This window comes from Antedon bifida, chromosome 3, assembly GCF_963402885.1.
Source record: "Antedon bifida chromosome 3, ecAntBifi1.1, whole genome shotgun sequence".
NCBI lineage: Eukaryota > Metazoa > Echinodermata > Crinoidea > Comatulida > Antedonidae > Antedon > Antedon bifida.
Window position 1 is genome coordinate 4483050 of NC_136228.1, and position 18350 is coordinate 4501399.

The 18350-nt window shown below is 32.6% G+C and overlaps 3 protein-coding genes and 1 long non-coding RNA gene across 4 annotated transcripts in view; 1 reads left to right on the top strand and 3 right to left on the bottom strand.

Moving 5' to 3' along the window:
• LOC144838731 (angiotensin-converting enzyme-like) overlaps window positions 1-18155 on the bottom strand; it is a 30251-nt gene extending 12096 nt beyond the window's left edge. Inside the window, exons 1-7 of the mRNA XM_078694191.1 lie at window positions 17932-18155; window positions 15945-16109; window positions 15174-15261; window positions 13550-13693; window positions 13134-13322; window positions 12627-12724; window positions 12176-12348 (exon numbers count right to left, since the gene is read on the bottom strand). Of these exons, the coding sequence (XP_078550317.1) occupies window positions 12176-12348; window positions 12627-12724; window positions 13134-13322; window positions 13550-13693; window positions 15174-15261; window positions 15945-16109; window positions 17932-18138 (1064 nt within the window). The 5' untranslated portion in view covers window positions 18139-18155. The remainder of the gene's footprint in view (window positions 1-12175; window positions 12349-12626; window positions 12725-13133; window positions 13323-13549; window positions 13694-15173; window positions 15262-15944; window positions 16110-17931) is intronic.
• LOC144838754 (microtubule nucleation factor SSNA1-like) overlaps window positions 1-18350 on the top strand; it is a 204999-nt gene that overhangs the window by 158290 nt on the left and 28359 nt on the right. The window lies entirely within an intron of this gene.
• LOC144838759 (uncharacterized) lies at window positions 7458-8559 on the bottom strand. The gene is made up of 3 exons (XR_013611703.1): window positions 8526-8559; window positions 7830-8456; window positions 7458-7495 (listed from the first exon to the last, which is right to left on the bottom strand). It is a non-coding gene; the product is annotated as an uncharacterized LOC144838759 (long non-coding RNA).
• On the bottom strand, window positions 9746-12076 carry LOC144836988 (angiotensin-converting enzyme 2-like). Its single transcript, XM_078691954.1, has 6 exons — window positions 11881-12076; window positions 11594-11738; window positions 11208-11306; window positions 10916-11038; window positions 10325-10503; window positions 9746-9887 (listed from the first exon to the last, which is right to left on the bottom strand). The coding sequence occupies exons 1-6, from the start codon at window positions 12074-12076 to the stop codon at window positions 9799-9801; spliced, it is 831 nt and encodes a 276-aa protein (XP_078548080.1). The 3' UTR covers window positions 9746-9798.

Here is an 18350-nt window from a genome sequence, read left to right on the forward strand (position 1 = left end):
AACATCTCCCTTCCTACACAGAAACAAATTCTGAACGAAAATAAAAAAAAAAAAAAAAAAAATTAGTAAACGAAACACGCGCATTATAAATAAAATGAATAATTTAAGAATATTAGTTAAACTACGCACGAACAAAAAACGAAACATACTAACCGATTCATCGTCATTACAAAGTTCAAATAACGAAAACTTTTCCTTGAAAAATCCACAGGAGACACGTTTTACATTTTCTAACTGCAGTTCAGTGTCACATTGTGTCGCAACACATGTACATACAACGAGTCCTGTCACAAGTCTGCCGACATTTATTTTTCTATCGCTCATCATTTGTTCTAATACATAATACAGCGCTTCCGAAGAAATATCTTTACACAATTCTAACACATTAAAATTGTTTTCCAACTCTTTACAAGCACGAATAGTACTCTGGAGGATGGGTGAATCCAAAACAACTAACCCCGTCAATTTATATTCAATGTATGCTAAAACCACTTCCTCTAAATCAACCATAACGCTCGACAAACAATTGATAATGGATGTAATGGTCAAGAAAGTTACAACTTAAAACATTTATTTTTGTTTTTTAAAAAGAAGTTGTAACATAGAAACTAATTTTGTCAGGAAATGTATTTTTATCATTTATGTGGTTTATTTGTGTTTAGAAAGTTACAACATTAACATTTAATTTGGTCAAAAATGTGAATATACGGAGCCGATATTCAGTGTCACATTGTGTCGCAACACATGTACATACAACGAGTCCTGTCACAAGTCTGCCGACATTTATTTTTCTGTCGCTCATCATTTGTTCTAATACATAATACAGCGCTTCCGAAGAAATATCTTTACACAATTCTAACACATTAAAATTGTTTTCCAACTCTTTACAAGCACGAATAGTACTCTGGAGGATGGGGTGAATCCAAAACAACTAACCCCGTCAATTTATATTCAATGTATGCTAAAACCACTTCCTCTAAATCAACCATAACGCTCGACAAACAATTGATAATGGATGTAATGGTCAAGAAAGTTACAACTTAAAACATTTATTTTTGTTTTTTAAAAAGAAGTTGTAACATAGAAACTAATTTTGTCAGGAAATGTATTTTTATCATTTATGTGGTTTATTTGTGTTTAGAAAGTTACAACATTAACATTTAATTTGGTCAAAAATGTGAATATACGGAGCCGATTGTAATTTTTAATCCTTAGTATAGTGAGAGATTTTATAAACAAAAAAAGAGCGAACGGAAATTAATGATTGCAGATTAGACATATAGAAATGGATTGAAATTGGAAATCCACATGATCAAAGAAAAGAAACCCATTGTTTCGACAGAAGCTAATGACATTTACAAAGGATGACACAGTTTGAATAGAGTAATTACCGTATAACATAATTAAATTTTACACCACCAATACTACCGGGGTGTTTAGGATCGTAATATACTTTTCTTAAGTACTCATCCATACTCATTACCCTCAATCACCCAAATGAAAACTTAATAAATAAATCAAATACTTAAATAACACGCAAAGATCAAATTTCATTTTCGTTGTTGCTTTTAAAAGAAAAAACACAACCTTTATTTTAACACACATTCTATTTCAATATATTTTACAACCATAATAATAATAAACTTTACCGAAAAGAAATAAGAATTATAAAAATATATAACATTAATTAAAAAAAAAAGTGTTAAGATAATATTTAAATTTGTACAAATTACAATTGGTTAAGAATCTTATTAAAAAGTTCTGAATCATTTGTAATCAACTTTATGGCTTTATCGAACGCATCAACATTGATACAACGTAAATGAAAGTAGTTTAGCGCCCATTCAAAATGGGTAGCGCTATTGTCCACAAGTTTCAATGCCAGAATTGGTCGAAAAAATGTTAGCAGTTGTTCATATCTTGAGCCGTGAAAGTTATAACGTTCAACCATGTCATTCAGAATGAATATAAATTCTTCTATGAAAACCTTCTCAATTGTTCTCATTATTTCATTGTACTCAAGTTCGGTAGTTTCTTTCTTAATCTCCACCTCCAGCACAGGGTTCAGGTACTCTTCTGTAAACACCTCATCTTCTACCTCATCTTCTACATCGGCTTTTCTTGCCAGAAATAGGTGGTAGTCACCTACCGATGACGTGTCGTCATATACAATTCTCTCCTCTTCAGAAATTATTCTCGATCTATAATGTTCGTCTTCTTCAGTATTAGATATATTATTTAAATCAACGTTCATTGGAGGTGGGGGTTGAATCGCCAGTAAACACGTCATATCCCCGGCCATCTCTTCCCTCATCTCTTCCTCCTCCTCTGCTGTAAAATAGGCACCAGTCATAGCTAGTATGTCTTCGTCTTCAAATTCTGAATCACTGCTTATATATATAACTTCTTCTTCGACATCAGAGTCCATAGTAAGATCAATGATTTCAATCACAGAACCCATAAGTAACTAGTTGTTGGTTTTTGGTCTGTCTTGTCGAGCTCTGTAGCGTTGTAGAATGATGTAAATATTACAAAATAATCGAGAGTTATATACAGTGAAAAGCGCTGTGTTCCTTTTGTTTCATTAAGTAGCTTCCCCAATGTCATTGAATTTAAATCATCATTCCGTTTTTCCAAAAGATTGCATTGTAATTACGGGAACTGTTTTAACCAATCGTAATTGTCATTCTGGTAACTTTTTTTGGTCCGTGATTCTAGAAACTTAAAAATGAGTACTAATAGATAAGTTCAGCGTTCAAGTGATCATCTTACTTAAAAATATATAAATAAAAATAATTATAACTTAAACTAATAACTAACTACTGAACTAATTTACTTGAATTTAAAATCCTAAGAATAAGTAAAAAAAAAAAAAAAATTAACATCTAACGACAGAATTCATTTTTTAAAAACATGCACAGGTGTTTTCAGTTGTAAATTTGTTTAATTATGAACAGAGAAAAATAAATTTATTTATATCACCGCGACAATAAAATAAAATAAATACAGAAGTGGTTATCGCGGTGATATAAATAAATTTATTTTTCTCTGTTCATAATTAAACAAATTTACAACTGAAAACACCTGTGCATGTTTTTAAAAAATGAATTCTGTCGTTAGATGTTAATTTTTTTTTTTTTTTTACTTATTCTTAGGATTTTAAATTCAAGTAAATTAGTTCAGTAGTTAGTTATTAGTTTAAGTTATAATTATTTTTATTTATATATTTTTAAGTAAGATGATCACTTGAACGCTGAACTTATCTATTAGTACTCATTTTTAAGTTTCTAGAATCACGGACCAAAAAAAGTTACCAGAATGACAATTACGATTGGTTAAAACAGTTCCCCGTAATTACAATGCAATCTTTTGGAAAAACGGAATGATGATTTAAATTCAATGACATTGGGGAAGCTACTTAATGAAACAAAAGGAACACAGCGCTTTTCACTGTATATAACTCTCGATTATTTTGTAATATTTACATCATTCTACAACGCTACAGAGCTCGACAAGACAGACCAAAAACCAACAACTAGTTACTTATGGGTTCTGTGATTGAAATCATTGATCTTACTATGGACTCTGATGTCGAAGAAGAAGTTATATATATAAGCAGTGATTCAGAATTTGAAGACGAAGACATACTAGCTATGACTGGTGCCTATTTTACAGCAGAGGAGGAGGAAGAGATGAGGGAAGAGATGGCCGGGGATATGACGTGTTTACTGGCGATTCAACCCCCACCTCCAATGAACGTTGATTTAAATAATATATCTAATACTGAAGAAGACGAACATTATAGATCGAGAATAATTTCTGAAGAGGAGAGAATTGTATATGACGACACGTCATCGGTAGGTGACTACCACCTATTTCTGGCAAGAAAAGCCGATGTAGAAGATGAGGTAGAAGATGAGGTGTTTACAGAAGAGTACCTGAACCCTGTGCTGGAGGTGGAGATTAAGAAAGAAACTACCGAACTTGAGTACAATGAAATAATGAGAACAATTGAGAAGGTTTTCATAGAAGAATTTATATTCATTCTGAATGACATGGTTGAACGTTATAACTTTCACGGCTCAAGATATGAACAACTGCTAACATTTTTTCGACCAATTCTGGCATTGAAACTTGTGGACAATAGCGCTACCCATTTTGAATGGGCGCTAAACTACTTTCATTTACGTTGTATCAATGTTGATGCGTTCGATAAAGCCATAAAGTTGATTACAAATGATTCAGAACTTTTTAATAAGATTCTTAACCAATTGTAATTTGTACAAATTTAAATATTATCTTAACACTTTTTTTTTTAATTAATGTTATATATTTTTATAATTCTTATTTCTTTTCGGTAAAGTTTATTATTATTATGGTTGTAAAATATATTGAAATAGAATGTGTGTTAAAATAAAGGTTGTGTTTTTTCTTTTAAAAGCAACAACGAAAATGAAATTTGATCTTTGCGTGTTATTTAAGTATTTGATTTATTTATTAAGTTTTCATTTGGGTGATTGAGGGTAATGAGTATGGATGAGTACTTAAGAAAAGTATATTACGATCCTAAACACCCCGGTAGTATTGGTGGTGTAAAATTTAATTATGTTATACGGTAATTACTCTATTCAAACTGTGTCATCCTTTGTAAATGTCATTAGCTTCTGTCGAAACAATGGGTTTCTTTTCTTTGATCATGTGGATTTCCAATTTCAATCCATTTCTATATGTCTAATCTGCAATCATTAATTTCCGTTCGCTCTTTTTTTGTTTATAAAATCTCTCACTATACTAAGGATTAAAAATTACAATCGGCTCCGTATATTCACATTTTTGACCAAATTAAATGTTAATGTTGTAACTTTCTAAACACAAATAAACCACATAAATGATAAAAATACATTTCCTGACAAAATTAGTTTCTATGTTACAACTTCTTTTTAAAAAACAAAAATAAATGTTTTAAGTTGTAACTTTCTTGACCATTACATCCATTATCAATTGTTTGTCGAGCGTTATGGTTGATTTAGAGGAAGTGGTTTTAGCATACATTGAATATAAATTGACGGGGTTAGTTGTTTTGGATTCACCCCATCCTCCAGAGTACTATTCGTGCTTGTAAAGAGTTGGAAAACAATTTTAATGTGTTAGAATTGTGTAAAGATATTTCTTCGGAAGCGCTGTATTATGTATTAGAACAAATGATGAGCGACAGAAAAATAAATGTCGGCAGACTTGTGACAGGACTCGTTGTATGTACATGTGTTGCGACACAATGTGACACTGAATATCGGCTCCGTATATTCACATTTTTGACCAAATTAAATGTTAATGTTGTAACTTTCTAAACACAAATAAACCACATAAATGATAAAAATACATTTCCTGACAAAATTAGTTTCTATGTTACAACTTCTTTTTAAAAAACAAAAATAAATGTTTTAAGTTGTAACTTTCTTGACCATTACATCCATTATCAATTGTTTGTCGAGCGTTATGGTTGATTTAGAGGAAGTGGTTTTAGCATACATTGAATATAAATTGACGGGGTTAGTTGTTTTGGATTCACCCATCCTCCAGAGTACTATTCGTGCTTGTAAAGAGTTGGAAAACAATTTTAATGTGTTAGAATTGTGTAAAGATATTTCTTCGGAAGCGCTGTATTATGTATTAGAACAAATGATGAGCGATAGAAAAATAAATGTCGGCAGACTTGTGACAGGACTCGTTGTATGTACATGTGTTGCGACACAATGTGACACTGAACTGCAGTTAGAAAATGTAAAACGTGTCTCCTGTAGATTTTTCAAGGAAAAGTTTTCGTTATTTGAACTTTGTAATGACGATGAATCGGTTAGTATGTTTCGTTTTTTGTTCGTGCGTAGTTTAACTAATATTCTTAAATTATTCATTTTATTTATAATGCGCGTGTTTCGTTTACTAATTTTTTTTTTTTTTTTTTTTATTTTCGTTCAGAATTTGTTTCTGTGTAGGAAGGGAGATGTTTTTTTCAGAGTAGTAGCATTCTTAGTGACTGGTATGGTGTTAACGCTTGTTTTTCGTTGAATTTCTTCAGATGTTTCCTCTAGTCATCAAAACAAATTATCATGAACACAATATTGTATTGATCTCTCTAATTAATTTTAGATGTGTTATCATTTATCTAAAATGTATATTTCTCAATAATAACCATTTACTTTATAAATTTGGTAAAAATACATTTATAATATGCCTTCTTATTGAAAGTGTCGTTACATACCGTGCGTCTCAAATTTGTCTTCTTTTGTGTGCGTTTTTTTTTTTTAGCAGTACGTATTGTGTCTTTCTTAAAAGATTTAAAATTGAAAACACGTAGAAAATGAAATTCATTTTGAAATAAAGAAATTGTATTTAAATTTAATAAGTCTATGCTTTATACATTTTGTATGTTTATTTTTTTGTAATATCACTTATTATATATAAAATATAACTACTGTTAAAAATACTACTGTTTCAAATAAAAAAAAAAAAAGTAAACAGAATATTTTTTAATCACATTCATTTGTGTTTTTGCAATTACATTTAACAAATTCAAAAACTTGTTTTTTTTTTTTTTGGTATAAATAAATTAGAAAAACATCATACAGGAGTTAAATAACACGCAAAGATCAAATTTCATTTTTATTGTTGCTGTTAAAAAACAAAATTTATTTCAATACACATTCTATTGCACTACACTTTACAAAACATAATAATAATACTTCAACAGAACAGAAAACAAATTAAATTAAGTCAAGAAATAAATTTACCATGAATTAAAATAGGAAAACTACTTTTACAAATTTACACTGACATAAATTAAGTCAAAACATAATTAACTTATTTCATTAAACAAATCTATTGCAATACACATCACAAACATAATAATAATAATTCAACAGAAAAAGAAGAATTAAATTAGTTGTTGTTATTTTTTCCAGGGCCGATTCCTTGTACCATGCTACTAATTATTTCAAAATTTTTTTACAATAAATAAAAAAGGAAGATACAAGAAATGAATTGTTAAAAATAGTTTTTTGACAGCCGCCAATAATAATGTATGCTAGGTAACCATTACATTTTGATAAAACACAAATACATGTAACTATTACATTTAGAACAATTGTTCATGAATTGTTGCTAATAAGATTTGCGTTCTAAAGTAATCCTGACCTTTTCTCATCTTTTAATATCTCTAAATGTCAGATTTATTCTTGGTAGTTTGATGGATGGTTTTTTAGGCAGCGAATGGTACCAATACTCGTTAGTTGGATAATTCATCAATAGTAAGCTACCGTGTTTAAGATCAACATTTACTGGTTCAATACTTCTTTTGTGTCTCATTCCTCGTGTAGCACCATGGCGAAATCTAAACAATCGTGTTTGACCTAATGAAATGGCCGCAATTGAACTAAATTTATTGATATCTTTCTCATCGTCTTTATGTTCACCAATAGAATCATTACCGTCTGCATATCTAGTAAAGAAACATAAATTAAAATAAAAAAATTGTACTGTAATTTAAGCTAGAAAATAAATATCCTTTTTGCACTTAACTTTTTAGTATAAAAACAATAAACCATACAACATAATTAAACACAGTTTTGTGCAGATAAAAAAAGTGAGAGATTCTAATAGATGACGAAAAGACTGATTACTGATATTGTTCAATTATACAATCTTGAGAGTAAAATTGAGAAAAAATCAAATGTACAAAATGTATAAACAATGTAGCCATAAGGAAGCTTTGCATTATTTAATTATAACAAATATAAACATATAGGCCCTATAGATATATAATAAATATGTACCTGTTAACCAAAACAAAATTGAAGTAGAACCCTGTGACTTCTTTCAAATAATCTCGAAGATCTTTCAGGAACGGTGGCCATGGCAAGGCTGGCACTATATTGCCTGAATATGTGTATGTTAAACCCGTATCACCATAAGAAACCTGTCAGAGTTGAAACATACTATTAAAAATGTTTCTCTTATGTATATACAATTATAATCAGTTGGATTCTGGTTAACTGTTAATATTCTGTTGCATAAAACGAAAACAGTGCTGTAGGCTTGGTTAACTGTTATTCTGTTGCATAAAACGAAAACAGTGCGGTAGGCCGGTAATTAAAATGTAAAAATGCATCTTTTTAAACGTAATAGTATGTAGCCTACATTAACGTCATGAAACCATGAAGAAAAAATAAAGAGAAACTAACCTGTTTTCTAGGTATATTAAACCATCTACCAAACACTTTCACCTTTGCAAGATCACCTGTAAAATATTCAATCTCTTCCTCACATTGTTTATACAAAGTATCAGCTGAGCTTTTATCAAGAAGTTGAATGTAATCACAATCTAAATTTTCTCTCGATATTTTGTGCACTGGAAACTTAAAATATGGGGAAATCATCTGCTGCTTATCTGATTTGATTAGCTTCCGAGTGAAATCTATTTCATTACTTTTACGTGCCTCTGTTGGTTCCTTTGTGTAGTCATCCTTTACCTTTTCAGAAGGTACGTTGCATTCTGTGGATTTTCTTTTGGAATGAGTGAAACCAACTGTTGGTTTATAGGCATTCATTCTGGTAGAGATCTACTGAAATGTCTATTTTGACTACAACATTATACACAATTTACCCATATATTTATACACACTAAAATAATTTATACATGATGTCAGTAGCGTCCCTCTTTACCCACCTTTTGTTTTATTTTAAAAGGAAACAAAGAAATCTTTTCGTAAACGTAACCAATTTAAATGAAAATAAAACTAAACATCATAACGGCACACATTAAACTTTAATATGTCAAACACCCCCGAGTCACTGCTTTTCAATTTTCGTAAACGTACCCAATTTAAATGAAAATAAAACTAAACATCATAACGGCACACATTAAACTTTAATATGTCAAACACCCCGAGTCACTGCTTTTCAATTTCTCCCCCTTTGTTAACAAATCCGGAAGATGATTAATTACCTGTCGGTAAAGTTCAATCAAGACATACTTATTATTTAACTTCATTAACTTTGTCCAAACGACTGTATTATCCTAAAATGAAACTCTGTCTACATATCAGACTAGTTTGACAAAAAGGTGTGAAATTCCTTTCCCGACTGAAGTACCTTTCTTTCTACTAGTGTTACAATTAAACGTACATTGCACGACTAAAGCTCTGTCTACACTATCAAACGTTATGTGACAAAAAAATGTGATGTGCCTATATATGGACATGATGATGTAATATTAATACATATTTGGGTATATCACCATCATATTTGGGTATTCCACATTTGAAAATCTAGTTGATACTGTAAACAGGGCTTTAGAATCGGCTCAAGAATTTGTGATGTTATGTTTCGTAGAAAACAAATCTAACATATCCAATCATTATTTAAATCACATTTATTTCCAATGATCAAAATCAGTTTATAATAATATTCACCATACAAAAACAAAACGTATCAACATTCAAATTCACTATGAAGTAGTTTTATATGCAATATAATCTACAAATAGGCCTTATTTAAAAACCAAACACAAACATTTGATTAGAAAACAATATGAACGCTTGTAAGTCTATAACATTTCAAAGAATTTCGATAAAACGTTACACAAAACAAGAATCTAGATTAAAAATGAAAAAGAGAGCTGTATATGAATACAAAGATATATAAAAGTGTACAAAAGGGAGGACTTATAGTTTTTGAGGTCATCTCACGTGATTGTTGTTTACATTTTGTCTTGGTTGTTTGAAACCGAGACGGATTGTTGTCTTATTCAGCAACAACTAATTGATTTACTAAGAGCAACATAACAAAAGTAGCAAAGAGTGGCACAAATCGGGTACCGCTGCTCGTGTCATCTGAAACGGTAAAAGATAAACATTTTACTTTTATCTAACTAAAAATAAAAAGGCATGAACATATTTTCTACGAAATAAGTAGGATTATGCTTATAAAAGCAAAATTTACAGAATGAAATGGAGAGTTCAAAGACGCTAGAAATTTGTAATTTTTTGCAGAAAGCCAACTTTAATAAGTTTGTGTTAGCAAATTCGGAGTTTGCTCTCGTGTTTGCAAACTAATGTTTATACTGTGCAAACATATTTATGTGGTTTGTTGAAGGACTGGTCTAACTTTGAAACTTTTCTTGACAAACTGGGCATTTGGAAACAAACGTGTCAGTGTAAACCAGTTTAACTGCAGAAAGAAGTTTGCAGAAGAGAACACTAGCAAACATGTTGTTATTTGCTAATGTAGACTACGATTAAATCCTAAAAGTGGAAATAAAATGTCTTACATGGTCGCCATGTTTTCTCCCATCCAATAAATTCGTCGTTACGTTTATTTTCTTCTTCTAGCCATTCTCTCAGAGGTTCGAAATATTGCAACAGGGGCTTAGCAGACATTTCCCGCTGTCCGGTTATGGCTTCCATTGCTTCAGGCCATGGCTTACTTCTTCCAAGTTTTAGCATGTCCCTAGAAATGTCAAATTTGTAATTGAACAATATGTACAGTTTTTGTATTAATAGAAGTGTACTGGATAATTTAAAGCCCTTTCGTTTGTACGATGTCAGCAAAACCTTACGGTAAAACATGAATAATGTCATATTCTCTGCACACTGATAAACTATGATAACTTAAAAATTGAGGACATTATCGTGCTAAAAAAAGCATAAATAGAAACATATATTGTTGCGACTACGATGTCTCTATAATCAAGGTGGTATAAAACTAGTTTGACAAAAAAGGTGTGATGTGCCTAAATATGGTAGTGAAGTCATGTCCTTATATGGGCATATCACATTTTTTGTCACATAAAGTTTGATAGTGTAGACGGAGGCCTTTAGGCCTATACATTCGCAAATAATGTAAATTCCATTGTTCTTACCCAAGAAGTTTTCCCGCTTCTTTTGATTCGTAGAAATCGCATTTGTGTAACGGTCCTTGGTGACCCGAGGCATTACACATTGCTTCATAAAACTGAAACTGGATTATTGTCCTTAAAAAGTACCTGCAAACATTTAAAGCGTATTATACGGGGCGCCAACGACACACTATCTATATTCATGTCATGTTATTTGGCACCCCGTAAATGAATACTATACTGGTAAACAAAAAATTACAATAGAATTTTTTGAAGAAATGCATAAAATCAAACCTGACAATCCAAAATTGCAAACCTGAGAAATGGATAGTCGATGACAATGTGCAGAAGTGCAGTGGCATCAAGATCCCTCTCCTCTCGTGGTACAGGGGGAACGACTCCCACAAGATCCAATCTATAAAGAAAGGAAGAAAGGAAATAAATAAATGTGTCATTGAATATGGTGGTTGTATTAACTGTCTTACCATAAGACTAGTTCACCGCATACAACATTCACTAAAAAATAGTAGGCCATGTCCTCAGTTCCCATTTGGACGCAACGCAAGGATGTAAGCGTACCGCAAGCAATTTGACCAATCACGACGCGATGGGTCATCCGAACTGTTCCTCGTAATTTGTCAGCTCGCTTTCGTTAAATCAAGAACAAAACTTTAGAGGCGTGACCCATGGATTACCACCTACTTCATTTTCCACCATTCTTCGGTGTACGTTTCTGGCGTGATGTCTCCTGCAAACACTCCCCATCGCCACTGATCTATCATGTAGCTAAATGGTAATGTTCCAATGACATCTAGAGACTGCTTCAGGAGGAAGTTGATATCCGTTTCTAAAAAAATCAATAAAGACAAGGATTTATGGCGGTCAAAAGATAGTTTAAAGACGTATACTACAGTACTCGTCTGCGAAATTGAAAACGTCTGATTCTGATCATTCTATTCGTATAGCAAAATAAAGCAAGATTAATTTACTATAATCTGTGTCTTCAATATCCAAGAGGCCTATTTTCTTGAGGTGCTTTGGAGTGGCAACTGACGTAGACATAACTTCGCCTACGGCCTCATGGAAGGCACCGTTGGCTCCATCATGGTATACGTAAGGCAGAGGGGCGTACTGGAGGTAATATTGGATGTGACCCCAGTTTTTTAAACAATTCAAGGCTTTCATATTTTGTAATTGTTTTTAACTACTGTGGAGTAGCTTTGCGTCAGGGTGTTGAGTAATTGGTCAGATGATTTTGTATTTTATTAGGATTCGTTTGCTTACCTGAAATCGACCCTGTTGTAAAAATCCCACGCTGTAGGGTGACACACAACGGTTCTTCCATCCGTTGGTTTCGTAATCATACTTTTAGCCCAAAATAGCTCGGGCATCGGTTGCAGACCCAGTGAAACAAAGAACGAATCTGATACGTTGAACATTTCGAGAGCAGTGTAACCCTTTCAAAATAAAAAGTAAAATTCATAAGCAGGTAGTATGGTGAAATGTTTCTCTTGAGAATTGTCATTTTTTCACAAGGACCTGTATATGTAAAAGTATCATTCTATAATTGAGTCACTAATTGCTTATTATTTTGAGAAACTCAATCAACCTTTTTTTTTGTCAAGTTTAAAATAAAATCTGTTTAAAAAAAATGAAATATATGGGACGCCGTTACTGTCTTTTGCGACAAAAAAACCCGTTTCATATTTAAACAATTTTATAGAATAACACTTACTTGTTCTATCAGTTGTGGTGTTACATCAACACTTGTTGCATCAGGATACGGTTCTACAACGTCATATATTTTACCCCAAAATCTCCCCCACATGTCACCTATAGAGATATATATATAATTAATAGAACATAACAATAATGGGTAGGCCTACGTTCGATCAATATCTACTCATTAGGCCCTATAATAATTATAGCTGTTATAGTTTAAATCAATATTAGGTGAGCAATATGCAACTGTGAGTTGTCAAAATTGTAAATTTAATATCTTTCGATAATGATAATTAATTTGTATATAGGCTACTTGCCAAGGATAACAATAAGCGAATTCATTCACTATCCTTCTTAAAGGTGGCAATCCTGTTCACAAGACAAACAGGCATGCTCTTCATAAACAAAGTTTTAAGTAAATCCTAGGAAGTGGAGATTTTTTTTTCCTCTGACAGAACTGGAACCCAGGGAACGGGATCGGTCATCTTTAAGCACCACTCTAGCGCGGTAGTAGGCCTACCTAATATGTTTGAAGGCAGAGCAGATTTTAAATCCACATTGTCACCATAAACCTTCTTAAGCCTTCGTCTAACATACGCATGGAGCTGTTTGTAAAGTGGTAGAATTTCCTCGTACAGAGCCTTAGCATCATCGGCTATGGTGTCTGTTTCGTAATGTGCTCTCCACTGCTCACCGGTGTCGCTAAAGCCTGTGAATATAGAATAGACCAGGACATTACAGAGCGGATGCAAGTATAATGTATGTGTATGTTCCTTCGTTCTATCTTAAAATAAGCACAAATCATTTCGCACTGTTCTCTCTCTCTAAAAACTTCATTAACATTGCTTTTTGTTGGCGCGGGAAATGATGTACATATAGTTATAGCTGTTGTTGCAACTTCTTTTACAACTGGTTTTCCCGCGTCTAACTACTCACCTAGTATTTTTGCAGCTTCGTTTTTTAAATCGACATAATCGATATAAAGAGGCCGATTAGCTCGACCCACCTCGTCTCGCCATCCTTTCCACGCCCAAACTAGTTCATCCCAATCCTTTGAAGTTGCCATAATCTCTTGAAGGCCTGTGAATGAAAATATAAATGAATAACATATTCTTCTTACTTGGTTCAAATCCCACTTGGAAGCAACGCAATGGTGAACGCGCAACGCAAATTACTGTAGTTGGCCAATCACAAAGAAAAAGTTGGGATGATCCATCGCGTCATGATTGGTTAAATTCATGTGCGTTGCGTCATAGATTGGGGGGAAGCAGCAAGGATCACCAAAAGATCAGAAATCCATCGCATTGTAAAGATTGGTTAACAATTGGACGCAACGCAGAGGGACGTAAGCGAACTTAAAGCGTGGTTCCCACTAGCGACGCGACGCAAGGACGTAACGCAACGCAAGTGAATTGACCAATCACAAGCGATGGCTTATTCGCTTGTTATTGCTAACTGTCTATAACGTCGCTTGTCATTGGTTAAAACGCTTGCGTTGCGTTTACGTCCTTGCGTTACGTTCTAGTGGGAACCAAGCTTAAGTGAGTTGACCAATCACAATTAACAGTTTGCATCGCGCTGTGATGCGCTTACGTCTTAGTGGGAACAAAGCTTTACCAAAAGAAAATGCATTGCATCGCATCATAGATTATAACTTTAACACACGCATGTTTCATGGGTAAAAGTCCAAATCATAGGCCTATAGCTTAACAGTTGCTAGCGTGCTTGCGCCAAGAAAAGCGAGAGACATCAGACGTTTATTCTACTCATAGCTCACAAAATGTGTGAAAGTTTTATGACGCCATGTCAGACTAGTGAAATCTCACTCTTCACACTGGGCTAATGAATTGTAATTTATTCATAATAATAAAGCTGAACAACACAAAATTACAAAACCAATTTACATGATTGTATACTGATATTGTTCACAGTATAAATGAGATCATATTTATAGATGTAAAGTAAACTCATTAAACAATGCATAATGTTCCTTTTTCATTATTATGTATATTGCAAGCGTCTGAAACAGAATTCAGCAACTTATATTATCATCTTTCATTTTTTAATTCCACGATTTTTTTAGAAGCAGGGTTTTGTAAAAAGCAAATCAGTGTCACTCTTGTAAATTAATTATATTTACACAATTCTGAGGTTTTTTCTTTTTTAAAACTATTGATACCACCAAGACAAGATAGTCTACGATCAAACCTGTTTGACCAAAAAAGCGTGATGGGCCCGAATATGGTAGCTATATGCCCAAATAAGGTGGTGATATGACATCATCATTTCCCTATATGGCATTTTTTTTATCACATAAAGTTTTAATAGTGTAGACAGTTTTATACAGCACAGTATATGCAAAGATTTAGATATAGATAGTTTATCATTGTGAATTGAAAATAATAATAACTTGTAATGTACATATGTAAAATCATATGTTGTATAAAAATATATCGTAAAATAAATATGCAGATACTCAATTACTCGAACTAAAATACATTTTTATTGACTATACGTGATTGAGCCGGCCTACGCATCACCTTGCGGACATCATCATTACCTGGCTCGAGAGCTAAGCACTCTCCGTTGGTTTTACAAACCTCTCCAGATCCGTAATTCCCGCTCATTTTAGCAAGTATATCAGTCAACTGGAAAGAAAGAAACGTATGACTTAAGAGTAAATGTATGTAAATGTTTAAAGACATCATCAATCCATATATTTGAGTAATAATAATTATTATGAAGCTTTTATCTTTTTAAAAACGGAAATTTAACTGCAGTATAAGGTGATCTTTTCTTTTCTGAATTATGTTATCCTTCCTAAATATGTTTTAATAAATAAATAAAATAAATATACCATTTCGCACTTTTAATAAAGTTATAGACAAAAATAAATAAAACAATTAATGTTTCACTTATAAAAAGAAATAATTACAGTTAAAATCAAGCAAAACTCATTGACTTCCAGTCAATTTGACTTTTTTTTTTGGCTTAATATTACAGTTTTTTAGGTAAATTTTATTTTTTCAATCCAATTTTTGGTACAATGGCATATTTAACAAATACATTAATAAGAAATATTTAAAGCGGGACAATATATCTTTAAGCCTTACACTAAGACCAAACCCATATTCAATAAACAAGCCTGTAAAGCGAACACCTTGATTGTTCCCCGAAAGTGTCTCCTTAATGGGACTATCTAATATAACAATGGTCATTGCGATCACTTTAATTACACATTAATTTTATATGCGATGGTACACACGGTACTGTACGGTACTGTGTACTGCAGTACGTATTTTATTTTAAAAATAGTCTACAGTATTATTACTGTGCGAAATTTATCCTCATCTTCAACTGCAAGTGCGTAGTTCTGGACATCCTTTATGAATTTCAGTTGTCTTTGAATGTCGGCTGAAAACGAGGCTGCATCGAATCGACTAGCGTTCACGTATGCATCGATTATAAAGCCAGACGCAGCCACATCAGCATCTACCTATAGAGAGTTGACAAAGTATTAGCTCATTATTTGCAGACGTATTGTGAGGTTTATGAAGGTGGAAATTGATTGATAATCTTTGTTAAATACACAGAGACTACACTGCAAAAACAGTGTGGAGCTTTTAAACACGTACGTGTTTAGCGTGTTTAAAACCTAAACGTGTTTATATAGCTACATGTTGTTTTCTTTCACTTGTTTAGCAGTCAACATGTCACTATGTTCAATTTCTCCACATGTTTAGCAGTCAACATGTTTTGGTCTCGGCACGTGTTTAGCGTTGCGTGCATGCGAGTTTTCTGTGGCGGAAAAAGCTCCACACATGAGCTCCACACATGGCAAATTAAACACGTTTAAAACCTAAACGTGTCTTTATTATTGCTCCGCATGTTTAATCAATCAATCGACACGTCACTAATGTGTTGAGTTGGGTACAGACTACATGTTTAGAATGTGTTTAGAACCTAAACATGTTTCATATCTAAACATGTTTCAAATCTAAACATGTTTAACGGCTAAATGTGTGGGAAAACTGGGTACAAAATACATGTTTAAAAATCTAAACACTATATTTACAGTGTATATTATAATGTAAAGCCAATTCTGTAATTAGTATACCACCAGATATTTGTCAAAACATCATCCTTATACTGAGTTCAAGGCTAGGTATGAAATTTTATTACCGCAAACAAATAAAAATGCAGGTATAATTTTATTTATGTACATAACAATGTCTGCTGGCCCCAACAATGTATCCCATCAAATATACATATGCCTAGCCTAAGGTAATATAACACGTCCAAGGACCGATATAGGCTTAGTGATAAAGCTTTTCCCCAAGTAAAGTCTGTTTAGCTGTAGGCCATATAATAATATTCTCAATAAGAATTATGTTAAAGTATGCCGCTTTGGCATGTTATGATCTGCTGGCCCCATATAAAAATAACTTAATCTCCAGAACTACACAATGTTTGTGGCAATATTAATACTAGGAATCAGGGCCGAGGGTGATGTAGCTCACATGTATTTCTAATATCTTGGTATCTGTATTTCAATTTCAAAGAAGAAGAAGAACATCAAAAACAATTTACTAAGGCAAATAAAACTCCGTAGCAGCCAAAAAGCTGGATTGGGGATTTGTTTACAAAAGACCTTTAATTAAAAACATCAAACAATTTCGTAAAAATAATCTACACAAAAAAATTAAAAATTTTGCAGAAAAATTGAAAACGTTGGCAACGACCGTCGGAGGTGAAAATCCAAGAGAATCAAAAGTTGGGAGACGAAACAATTAAGAATTTAGCAGACTAGTTAGATATGGAAGTGGGCTATTTTTATATCTTGATGATGTGACACCAAAATGTCCATATTTTTTGCAGTCGTAAGATTTTGTGTGGAGTAGCCTAAGACAATGGAAACCAATGGGAGATGCTTTCACTCTTGGTTGCTTTTTTAGAACACCAAATCAGGGTATAATATTATTAGTATAACAGCTGATTTTATATTTTATTGTTTGTTAGAGATCAGTTCCAAGGTTATACATTGTATCTATAATGGTCAATTCACATTTCCGATAGATTAAAGTTACTCAATGACCATGACCATGATAATAATATTTAAAAGAATGTTTTAATTCACTGGCCTATTTAGAATTGTCACATAGATGCATGGGATGTCTTTTGTGCTTAAAGATAAACACCAAGGCCTACACTTAATCATAAATTGTTTTTTAAGTTGACGAGATTCAATTATACAGTAAAACAAAAACAAAATCATATCCAGTATCTGCTGTTTCCATTAAATAGTTAACTTAACTTACCGTTTTCTGCGAATTTTCGTCCGTGATATTGGTGACGTAGTTCCAGTGGGCTGTTGCTCGTGAAAAATAAATATCACCCACATGTTGATCGTAATACGTAAGAAATGCATTGACTTCTTCAACGTTAGATGAAGCTAAAGTCAACGCAAACAAATGTAAAAACAGACTAAATTGGTAAAACGGTTGAATTCGATGACTTGATGCCATGTCTCTTCACTTGTAACTGTTGTAGCGGAAGAACTCAGACGACTTATGAAACATACGATAGGATGTTATTATACCATAAAAAGATATTAAGGTCAAATATTATTTTGCTGATCGTTATATATAATTCGTTGACAACTTAACCATTCACAGTTGCTAATCTAACTCACTGTACTGTATCAACATCATCAACATTGTTAAGATGCCAATTTATG

What these genes read in the sequence shown, in the direction of transcription:
- LOC144836988 (XM_078691954.1), bottom strand. Translation starts at nt 12,076, where the DNA reads ATGAAAGCCTTGAATTGTTTAAAAAACTGGGGTCACATCCAATATTAC. An exon ending in TATTGAAGACACAGATTATA is followed by an intron (nt 11,739 to 11,880) that starts GTAAATTAATCT and finishes TGATTTTTTTAG; the next exon opens with AAACGGATATCAACTTCCTC. An exon ending in GAAGAATGGTGGAAAATGAA is followed by an intron (nt 11,307 to 11,593) that starts GTAGGTGGTAAT and finishes CTTTCTTTATAG; the next exon opens with ATTGGATCTTGTGGGAGTCG.